This window comes from Chionomys nivalis, chromosome 9, assembly GCF_950005125.1.
Source record: "Chionomys nivalis chromosome 9, mChiNiv1.1, whole genome shotgun sequence".
In the NCBI taxonomy this organism is placed as follows: domain Eukaryota; kingdom Metazoa; phylum Chordata; class Mammalia; order Rodentia; family Cricetidae; genus Chionomys; species Chionomys nivalis.
The window spans coordinates 5,284,219-5,295,562 of record NC_080094.1 but is presented as its reverse complement, the minus strand read 5'-3'; the positions used below and the strand labels follow the sequence as shown (position 1 = coordinate 5,295,562).

The 11,344-nt window shown below is 50.5% G+C and overlaps 1 protein-coding gene across 1 annotated transcript; it reads right to left on the bottom strand.

The window, feature by feature from the left end:
* Positions 1–392: 392 nt before the first annotated feature.
* On the bottom strand, positions 393–9,650 carry Ankrd60 (ankyrin repeat domain 60). Its single transcript, XM_057780115.1, has 4 exons — positions 9,461–9,650; positions 4,036–4,166; positions 2,532–2,697; positions 393–700 (listed from the first exon to the last, which is right to left on the bottom strand). Exons 1-4 carry the CDS (start codon positions 9,543–9,545, stop codon positions 393–395), a joined length of 690 nt encoding a protein of 229 aa, XP_057636098.1. The 5' UTR covers positions 9,546–9,650.
* Between the last annotated feature and the right edge of the window lie 1,694 nt (positions 9,651–11,344).

The following is an 11,344-nucleotide window of genomic DNA, read 5'->3' as shown; positions in this document are numbered from 1 at the left end:
GTGCACGACCTCCTGACGCAGGCCAGTGCTCTCTCTGCACGATAACAGGGGTGCTATTATCATTCCTGCTATTGCTCCTATTATGCGGGTGCATTAGATGGCCTCAAAAGAGAGAGATAATTGGCTACCATCGCCCCAACCAGTGTGATTGGTGCCACGTACAAAGAGCTGAAAATTAAAGGCTGGCATTGTCGGGCCTGGTGGGGACAAAATGGATTACAAAAGAGACAAGCTCACCTGCTCCATTACACCCTCCCAGAGACATTGGTAAGAGGACAACCAATTTGGTGTCTGATTTAGATCTGTTCCTTCTTTTGTTGCCTAATGGGTGCCATGGGGGCCACTGTGGGAGCTGCAAGGTTGCCTCAGAGAAGGGTGAGGGGCAAAGGCACTCAGGAGAGCATTAAGCTCTTCTTTAGCACGGCCCCAGAGCTGGCTTTCTCTGGAGCCTCCCTCATGACCAAGTCGGTGGGGTCCTTGTTCCCAGACTTGATCATCCAATAGAGGAGGAACATCCTGCGTTCGAAATTTCTGCGCTTCAGGCGCCGGGCAATGGTGATGGGTGTTTCCCCCTTGGCATCTCTGTCGTGAATGGAGGCACCATGTTCCAGTAAGGGCCCAATGCAGTCCATCCTGCCCATGGCTGCAACCACATGCAGGGGCGTCCTGCCCAGAGGTGATTTGCCCAGGCAATTTGCTCCTGTAAGATAAAAAAAAAAAACCCATTGGAGTAGTCTGCTCTCCCAGGCGGGAGTCCCACCATCTGACCCTGAGGTATCTCAAGAAGGGGCCGGGGGCTATGGTGGGGATCAAGGGAGGGTTGGCACTGCTCCCAGGGACATGGTGGCAGTCCTTATCATCCCTCCCATCCAACCTGGTTCCATGGGGCACCCATTCCAGTCTCCTGTTCCAAGTCTATCACTAAATCTTGCTGTCTGGGGAGCACTCTTTGACATCTTTGTCTGCCTCTCACTATACTGCTTAGTCATTCCAATGCTATCCTCACCCCTTCTTGTGCTTCCTACTGATTCCTTTGCTCCCAAGGCTCCAGGTCCATGTACTTCCCGTCTTTACCCATAACTACATCATTCTGTACCTGCCCAGGCTCTTTGCACATACTATTCCTGTTACAGACTACGCTTTTGCATTTTTTTCCTTCTTAGGATTTCAGTAATTTCCTTAGCTCTCCTCTCTACAACCTTTACCCCAACCTATACAAGCTCAGTATGCACATCCCATATGTGGCTAGCTATGGAATTAATCATTTGTAATCCCTGGCTGGCTTTCCCACCTAAGATTCATGCTGGCTTTTTGTCCCCGGCACACAGCTAGAGGTTCTGGGGAAGTGACAGGGGATAACAGCCTATGCATGGAGAGATCTGGGTTCTCACTGCCTCCTGCAGACAGATGGGCTAATGACAAGGGTCCAGCATGGACTCACAGGGTAACAAAAATCATGACACAGAAAACAAGGCAATTCAATTCAACCCAGCCAGCACTGCGGCTGCTGCCACAGTCCGACTGAGCTATGGCTGGCTGGCGAGGCGAAGCTCAAGTAGGCTTCCAGAATGCGGGCATGACTCTGCACCTCCCTCTGTGGTGGCTGCAGAGGATGGAAAACTTTGCAAAGCTGGCCGTCATTTTTTAACGGGTGCCTTCAAATACATCACGGCTCTATCAGAGCGAAGATGACTTTTTATGAGCTTAAAGGACTGCTGGGCTGTGAAAGGCCATTGTATAAGAGACGTGCGGAAAGGCAGTGTGGAATGGCAGAGAACATGGTGTTATCACCCAGCCACCCCTGAGCTCTGTAGCAGAGATGTGACATGCCAGGTTCTGCCCTGGAAAGCTGAGGTGTCTCCCACCCTTCCTGGTAGAAGGGGGGTGATAGCCAGGACTGAGCAAGACTGCAGATGCAAACGACAGGCCTGGAGGTGGCAGCTTAAAAGGCCAGAGGTGCTTGCTAGTCCTTCCTTAGTCAGAGCTCTGGGTGGTCTGAACCTGCGGCACTGTTTTTAGTGGATTGTCTTTCAATCAGGGGAGAACAAAAGATCCCCTGACATCTGTCCAGACACAGTGCTGACTACATCTTTCAACAGAGGGACAGATGGACAGATGGTCACCCTCAAGGGGAGACAGGAAGAAAAGGAGGAGTGGTGAGCATCTTTCTGAGGATCTATTTGAGAGGAACCTCCAGCCAGCCTGTTGGCCACTCCTTGTGATACCCAAGGTGAGGTCCTTTGGGACCACTCCATTTCTGTGGTGCCAGGATGAAGACAGAATATGGGCTACTCAGAAAGGACAAGTTTGGAAGTCCTGGACACTCTGTGTCTTACTGTCCTATAATTTTGGTCCTGCCACAAGAGAATGTTCTAGAGATCCAGCCCAGAGATGTGCAAACCTCCCATAAGAGCCCCACAGGAGATATGTTTGGTGGGTGAGGACTGGGGTCTAGGGAGCCACTGCTGGAGAAACAAGATAGATCACTGTGTCCTCCCAACCAGACCAGGTCGTGCTTTCTGCAGAATTACCAAGTTCTAAGAGATACTGCACGGCATCCACGTGGCCTCTGTGTGCGGAGATGTACAAGGCCACAAACGCCCTCTGGGCGGTCCACTGCCTCCACTGCTCCCCCTTAAAGTGCTGTGAGTTCGCCGTTCGGTAGAAGGTGTCCTCACTGATGCCAAGACAAGACAGCTGGATGAGAGAAACAGGTCAGGGTCGTCTCCAGAGCGTGACCCACACCCCAGGGCGCACGAGGTCCTACTTGATCCAAACCAGAGAGCGCAGTGGGAGGAGGGGGATGCTGACAGGGGACACTGTTCGGTGACCTGCATGCCCTCAGGAAGGGCAGCCACCCCTGGTCAGGCAGGGGACACAGGATGGCCTTCCTGACAAGTGTTTTGAAGGGAGAAAGTAACTTTGCTAGTGTTCAAAGGAAGATGTTTGTGGCCCTTTGGAAATAACAACACAACACGGTAGCCCTGAAGGAGCTCAAGAAGAGGAAAGTCCTCTTGGAGCTGTGATGGACTCTGCATTCCTTTCCAATCTACTTCTGTGCCCGCTGTCAACTTCTTGAAACTTTCCGAACTCTGCTGGCAGGTAGCTAGCCTGCCACAGAACCCTCTTGGGGATGGGAAGAGGGCCATGGGTTACCACAATGAGAACTGTGCTTCAGAGGTCCAGGGTCAGGGAGTGGGTGGGATGAGGAGGGGCAATGGGGTCAGGTGTACAGGGAGCAGAGGGCAACAGTTACCTCCTCAGGCAGGAGGAGATAAGCCAAGGCAGTGGCTAAATTTCCAGGAAAGAGGAGAAAAACTGGGAAAGGAGAAATTGGGGATGTGGAAAAATGCCAGGAAAACATACTATGGGTGGGGCTGGATAGACTCCCCCGTGTCTCAGGCCTGGGGTCTGTGATACGCAGACTACCACTACCCTCCTTTCCCCAGATGCACCCAGCACTCAACCTTCCCTTGAACCCCGTCCCACCAGGAAACTGCCTCCTCTTCCCCGGGATCTCAGAGTCTACTCCTCAAAGTCTTCTGGAGGAAGAGCACACACTTGTCCCGGTGCCAAACATTCATCTTCACAGAGGGGTGAGCATTCGTGTCCTGGTCTTCCTTCCCATCTTCCCTAGCAGAGACAGTGGGGCACCCAGAAGGGGGTCTGGCACACAGGCTGCTGTCCAAGGTGACCCCACCCCCCAATCAGACAGAACCTCCTGGGATATTTCTGTTCAGTTGCTCATGGCACACAAGTCTCCGAGCATGGAGCTACAGCCCCGTTCTTAGGATTAAAATTTCATTCTCAACTTGACCAACACGTAGATATTCAGAAAGGTACCACTTGAGCTCCACCGTGGGTGAAGTAAGCACATTTCTAAGCTGTAAAGAAGTGAACCCAGGGGACTCAAGCCCAGAGTGGCTGGAGATACGCCATTTTTCTTCCCTACTCTGAGGCCTTTATTCAAATGTTCATGCTAAAGATTGGGGGGGGGTCCCTCAACCCCTAATATTGAAAGAAGCATGCAACCACCTTACTGGGGTCCCCTTCCACGGCTGCCAAGACCAGTTCTGTCCAACCATCGTAATGCCAGATACATAATGAAATGACTGCGCCGGGGATGACATCGTAGAACTTCAGGGTGGCATCGTCCATCAAAATCCCTGTGGGGAACAATTTTTCCTTTTAACAAAATTAGGATTTAAAGAGAAATCACTGTATCAGTTGAGATAGTGTCTGACCTTGAATCACGCAAAGATACATTTAAAATCTTGAGCAAAGGGGGGGAAATGTCTCTCCCTTGATGGCTGCACAGGGGCCCATTCGCTGCTTCTAATGCTCTTTAGAAAATTAATTTGGCTCAGCTCAGATCGAAGCTGGGCCCAAAAAGAAAAAAAAAAAAACCATACACAATAGCAATGATTTATAAAATTTTGTAATTACAGCTTGTCCTGTTGGGGAAAAATACATGAGTCAGTGAAATCGTTTTATGAGGCAAACTCTACAAATAGAACTACTTAAATTTGAGCTATACATCACAGGCCCGACAGTGTACTTAGCAAGTTATATACCTTCGACTCCATACCGACTCCAGGGAATGCTGCCATTAGCTGGCTAAGTGGATGACAGTGACGCACAAAAGGCCTTGCAGATGACAGACAGCCCTCGTCAGGGTTTCTCCACGTCGTCTTAACTGACACTCTCAACTAGGTAACTAACCCTCTCTACCCCACGCACCACAGTCTCCATGGCTTCCGTCATGACACATCAGCCGCACCCACGGCTAGCTCTCGCAGTGAAGGACGTCCCCCAGACATTGCCCCTGGTGGGGACACATTGTCCCCATTACAAGCCTATGGTAACATCAGAAACAAAATATCAACACTCACTGTATTTGGACCTGAGTGTCAAGAGTTCTCGCCTGACCCAGCTTGGCGTCTTGAATAAAATGGATATGTGAAGAACAGAGGACCTAGGTAGGCCCCTAGGCCCACATACATAAACCAGCCAGGCTTAGTGGCACACACCTGTCATCCCAGAATTTGGGAGCTGGACACAGGAGGACCAGGAGTTCAAGACTACCCTGAGATATATGAGATCCTGCCTAAAAAGTAAATAGATAGATAAATAAATAAGTAAATAGTTGAAGGGGCCTTATGTAGGGAATGTTTTTTGAAATGTGGTGGTATTTAGTTTCTCTTTTAAAACACATACACATGTTTCTTTCTTGGTCACCTACCATCTTAGGGACCACAGAAGACTTGGGTTGTCCATAAGCAATAATGATCTACCCAAGTTATACCGGGACTCTCTCAATTGAGCAGAATCCATGAATGTTCTGGTTTCTTGCCCCTCCAGCCTCCATTGCTCTCCCTCCCGGGGAGCAAAGTGAGGCTAGGCCCAGCTAGGATGTGAGTGACAGAGCAGACTCCCCCTCGGCTCGTGGGTACCACTTGATGACCAGACTCTCAGGAGGAGGAAGACAGAAAACTCTGGTCAGCAAATCTGTAAATTAGGGTCTTATTTGTAGCTTGAACATGGGAACCAGCCGGTCACTAGCCTAAGACAACTTGACTTTCTAACCTCTTTGTACATGTCCGGGAAGAGAAGGGTTTCTTCACTCAGTCGTTCCTATACAATCGCTAGCATATTCCTTCTGCGGACAGGCAGCCACTGAGACAAATGCTACTAATTATCAACAGATACATAAATGATTGGCAGGGGCACTGCTGGCCCATGAATTCGCTTGACTTGTTTTGGCCTGGCCATCGAGACACTCTCCCGCCATGATCTCACTTGCCCTTCCTTCCCTCTGCCACCCTGGAGGTGGGCAGATGGGCCAGCCAGTTATTTATAGGCAGGGGCCCAAATGTCTCTTAGCGACAGATCGGCACCATCTCCACCGTGCCAGCCGCAGTCAGCCCAGCCCAGGGGTCAGGCCTCCAACAGTTGCTAAGTGACTGCTGAGTCTCAACACTGTGACATCAGTGTGAAGTCACCCTACCTCTCATTCCCTCTTCAGCTTGCTTGAATTTCTTGCTCATTTTGGTGAAGACAAAAGAACCAGCGGGGGTCCAGAGTTAGGAGGATAATAATTTTCAAATTCCTTGTTGGGGGGACAGTCACTCAGTCCCCCGACTACGCCTCATCTCTTTCATAACTTGTCAGCTATAGAATGAGGCTCAAAACACAGCTTAGAGCTCCATAAAGCTTCAAGAATATCGAAAGCATCTTTACACGACTCTAAGGAAATACATGTGCCATGGAAAACACTTAGCCTATTTTTTAAGAGCAGCAAGGAAAAGTGTTTTGGCCTTGCCTGCACACACACTGGCAAACTGCAGAGTCATTCCTGTCCACCGGGGAACAGCACAGAGAATTCTGGAGCTAATGGGGCTCTGCTTTCCGGATTAGGAAACTGAGCCCAGGAAGGGCAGCTCGAGAACGCTGAGCTGAGCGTGGGGACAGGCTGCTTTCAGAGCTGTCTCCAGGCCCTGCAGTGCTCTGCAGTGTCTCCGGACTACCGGCTGCTCATTTCCCAGGCAGCCTAGAGACTGACTCTCTCTCTCTCTCTCTCTCTCTCTCTCTCTCTCTCTCTCTCTCCCTCTCTCCTCCCTCTCTCCTCCCTCTCTCCTCTCTCTCTCTCTCTCTCTCTCTCTCTCTCTCTCTCTCTCTCCTCTCTCTCTTTCTTCATTTTCTTGAAGGGTTTTGCGTTGATTTCCATCGGGTGGTGAGATGATGGAGCCCAAGAGGCTTTGATCCTGTTCTCATATCCTAAACATTGTAGGGAATGGGGCCAGGGACAGCCACGTCCTCAGGTTGAGGGAAGGATTTAGATGGAAGGATAGGCTGCTGAGCCTCTCACTTCCACTGGGTGCCTCCCCGTGGAATTTGTCTAGACCAGGGTTTATGGGGGTCCTGATTCAAGAGAGCTGCAGGTATTAGGTTCTAATTCCGCTGGGCTCCCTTTGAGCCGCCCCCCCCCCCCCAATGTGGGAAAGGACATAGCTTGGACCTTGGGGTTTAGATAGACTAGTAATGTCAGAGTTAGGGGTCTAATCACAGGCAAGGTTTGCTATGAGTTCTGGGGTCCTGATGAGGGCAGGATTTACTCTGGACTTGGGGTTCTCATGACAGCAGGGTTTGCTGGCTGCTTAGGGGTCCTGGTTTAAGAGCAATCTGTGGCCGAATTTAGGGTCCTTTCATGGACTGGTTTAGGTAGCTGAGAGTGAGGAGTCAAACGGCTCTCCCCTGAGAGTTAGGATCCTGTTACCGACAGAGTTTGCCCTAACTTTGGGGTTCTGATATGAGTAGGTTAGGCTAAGGGATCTGTATTGAGTTTTGAGGTCCTCATGAATAAGGGTTACTTTGAACCTTTGCTTCCTCACCGGCACACAGCTGGCATCAGCTTTGAAATGCTCCTAACACATGATGTTGGTGGGGGTGGGAAATCGAAGAGAGGCAGGCTTGGCTTCACTTTGGGGGGTCCTGCTGTAGGCAGGCTTTATTTAATCCTTGGAGCCCTTAGGAGACACTTAGCTTGGACTGGGATCCTGCTGTGATCATGCGTAGTTTGAGGAGTGCCTTTCAGAGGTGTACAGAATTGGCTTTGGGTTTGGGGGTCCAGATGTGGGCAAGGTCCTTATGTAGACTGGGGTTTGGCTGCACAAATGAATGGTGAGATACGGGGGGAGGAGTGTCTCAGAATTGGGTACATAGGCTTGGTGTTGATACTTATGATGTGGGTGGAGTCTGCTCTGGGATTTAGGGTGCTGGGGTGGCCGGGGGAAGCTTTAGAGCATTTGAGGTTCAAACACAGCAGTGTATGGACAGATTTTGGGACCCTGAGTTTGTCTCAGTCTTCGGTATCCCTTTGTGGACACAGCCATGGAGGATTCCAGGTCCTGAGGGTCATGTGGTTAGCCTGGGGACTTGGGGTTCATATTTGACCAGGTTTGTTTTGATTTGGGGATCCTAAGGTGGGTAGGGTTGGTTTTGAGTTTCAGTGTCTTTGTGTAAATGCAGCTGCTGGAGGATCTGGGGTTCTGAAGGAGTGACAGCTGGTCTGGAGACCTGGGGTTCAGTCTTGGGTAGGTATATTCTGGATTTGGGGATACCAAGGTAGGAAGGAAGCATTTGGTTTAATTTTGACATTCTTATGTAAATAAGTTGTCGGAGTAGTTGGGGTTCTAAGAGTGATGGCTAGCCTAGATACCTGAGGCTCAAACTTGGGGTTCGGGTTTGTTCTGAGTTTGGGGTCCCTGGATAGGCAAGGTTTGTTTTGCATTTTAGCATCTCTATATGCACACAGTAAGGGTTTGGGGGCTACAGTAGTAATCATCCTTGGGTAAATAGGTATGTTCTAGGCTTGGGGTTGTAGGATGGGCAGGTTTTATTTTGAATTTTAGCACTGTTGAATGAATATATACTTGGTGTGAGTTGGGTGTGTGTGTGTGTATTAGTGGCTAATGGGGGGGGATTTGGACATTCAACTTTGTTCTGGGTTTGGGAAGGTTTCTTCTGAGTTTTAGCATCTGTATGTAGACACAGTTGATGGAAACATCTAACAGTCATGGTAAGTCAAGATTTGGTCATGTTTGCTTGTATTTGGGTGGGGGTTGGGGGGTCCCTGCCGTGGGTAGGATTTAATGTTTAGTTTCCTTGAATGGCCATTGGGGTGGAGGACTTGGGTTTCTGAGGCTATGATAACTAGTAATCTTGAGACCTGGAGTTTAGTCTTGGCTAGCTTTGCTCTGGGTATTGAGGGTCCTGGAACTGGCTGGCTTCTTTTGTGTTTGTGCAGTCCTGTGTGGATACAGTTGATGGAGTTTTAGGGTTTTGACCTAGTTATTGTTGGCTTGCAGATTTGGGGTTCAATTTTGGGCAGATGTGCTCTGAGATTGGGGTTCTAAGACCAGCAAGGTTCATCTCAGCTTCTGGAATGCTTGCACAGATAGCCTGGCTACAGAATTTGGGGTTCACTACTTAGGGTTGGTTTTGGATTCAGGATCTCACAGGGAAAAGGCCTGTCCTTGACTGGGGGGTGGTCTGTTGAGGTCTAGTTTTGCTTCAAGTGATGGCTTGCTTGGATTCCTTATAAGGACAGAGGATCTGGGCTGCCAGGAGGGTCTTGCTGTGGATTGAGATCTGAGGTTCTGAGTAGCCTGAACTTGCTCGAGGTTGGCAGACTGGAGCCAACAGACAGAATGTTTATGAACCAGGTCCACCTTTACATTTGGGGTCTAATGAGAAACCTGTGTGTTTGGAGTTGGGGGCTCTTGAGTGGCCTGCGCTCCAAGGGGCCCTTTTAGATGGGGTTCAAGGTGGTTGGAGTTGACTTGGTCACCTTGGAACCTCTGGTAGTTAGATATATTTTGGAGACCCAGGGCAGGAGTGGGCCGGGGCCCTTGCGTAGAAGGAGCTCGTGGGGTGCGGGAAGGGACTGGGCAGGGGCCACCTTGGTCCAGGAACTGCAGCCGCTGTAGGTTGAAGGGGATGCCGACCATCAGGTCCAGCTCCTCTTTGAGCTCCCGCACCGTCATGTCGTTGCGGCAGTTGGCCACGCGGAACAGCTCCCCAGTCTCCTCCAGTTTCACCCGCAGGAAGAAGACGTCAGGGGCCAAATCTGGCGATACAATGGAGGCGCGCGGGTCCCCTGATTGGCCCTTAATTCGCGCGCGGGCACGGCTGGTGGGGTGAGCGGTGCGCGCGCCCGCCTTGGGGTCGTGCCGAGGGGTGCCCCCCTGCGGCTTCCGCGGCCGCACGCCCGCCCCCGCCACGTCCGCCGACCTCCGCATGGCCCGCGTCATCCCGCGCGTCATCACCGCCCCCGCTTGGGCCCCCGAGACGGGAGAGGGGGCGCCCACGCTTCCGGTTCCCCGCCACCTCCCGCCGCAGCCCTCGCCAGCCTCCTAGCGCTGTGGGGAATCGACTTCTGTCTGTCCAAGGCAGAATGCAAGATCAGGGAGAACCATCCGGAAACGCTAGGCCCACCGTTTCTAAGGTGGGCTCCAGGACTGCCCCCATGTGCTTCCAGAACACAGTAACCCAAGCAGACCTGGACCACAAAGGAAGTGACCCAGGCCCGCGCGGAAACGGCATCAAGCCCATGCATCCTGACACTACAACATCCTCGAGGGAGGAAAGTATGGAATACATTTCATGGGACAGGCTAGGCTAAAACCTTTTCAAGTAGAGCTCACACCGGGGGTGGGGGTGGGGACCTCAAATACCAGACCCCAAGTAAGGTCTTCGGGGGTTGAAGGAAGCACCAGGGAAAGGGCAGGGAGCCAGAATACCTTTACCAAAATAAAATACAGCTTGAAAAGATGCATTTGGTACAGCAGTTACAGAAATTTGGGCTGAGACGCACAGTGGTCCAGGCCACCCACGCACCTGGGGACAGAGGTAGGGTTCAAGATGACATCCTTGACTATAACAGTAAGCCAGTGACACAAAGGGGGAGGGGCTTAATCCTCTTATATCGAAGAGAGGCTCATTCTAAACAACAGATAACTCATTTGTACAGCGCCCAGGGTAGCCCTTTTTCCTGCAGAACTGGATCCCAAGGCTCCACCCATGCAAGGACAGCTCTCTACCTATCACTGAACCATAGTCTACACAGGAGGCTGCCCTTGTTACCTGAAGGAAGTGTTCACAATGGTTCTCAGTGCCCAGATTCTACCTCAGAACACCGGTCTTTGTTCTTTTATTTTTGTTTATTCAAGGCAGGTTTCTGTGTAGCCCTGGCTGTCCTGGAACTAGCTCTGTAGACCGGCTGAGCTTAAACACAGAGATGGGCTTTCCTTTGCTTCGGGATTGCTGGGATTAAAGGCGTGTGCCACTACCGCCCTGGCTTTTTGTTTTTCTTTATAGAAAATTATGCTCTGTAAAGAATCCAAAATTCCAGCTGATTTTAATAGAGCCATCTTCATTCACTTCGTAGGCAATAAAAGCTTGCTTGTTGTAGAAGCTCAGCAGTATGGTCTGTCTATTTGCTGTAGGCACACAACCTAGACTGTTCTTGTTTTATTTTTTTAAATCTTTTGCCTCTAACTTTGATAAACTAACTCTGCCAAAGCTGCCCAAACGTCGTCTGTGCTTGCTGAGTTCTTTACACATTTCCCATTCTGTTTGGCAGTGTAGATTCTTCTTTTTAAATAACAAGATCAATGGCATTTGGGGACCTACAGGGGTATTCTGTATACCAGGAAATGCAACATAAAAGTTTACAGGATTTGTGTTGTTTTGTTTTGTTTTTTAAGTTCCTGGGTCCCATAGGTTGCTCTCCCACCTTTCCCATGTTAAAATCAGAAACAAAGCTGGTACAGAGCCATACCCA

What these genes read in the sequence shown, in the direction of transcription:
- Ankrd60 (XM_057780115.1), bottom strand. Translation starts at nt 9,545, where the DNA reads ATGACGGTGCGGGAGCTCAAAGAGGAGCTGGACCTGATGGTCGGCATC. An exon ending in GCTGCAGTTCCTGGACCAAG is followed by an intron (nt 4,167 to 9,460) that starts GTGGCCCCTGCC and finishes TGTTCCCCACAG; the next exon opens with GGATTTTGATGGACGATGCC. An exon ending in GCAGTATCTCTTAGAACTTG is followed by an intron (nt 701 to 2,531) that starts GTAATTCTGCAG and finishes TTTATCTTACAG; the next exon opens with GAGCAAATTGCCTGGGCAAA.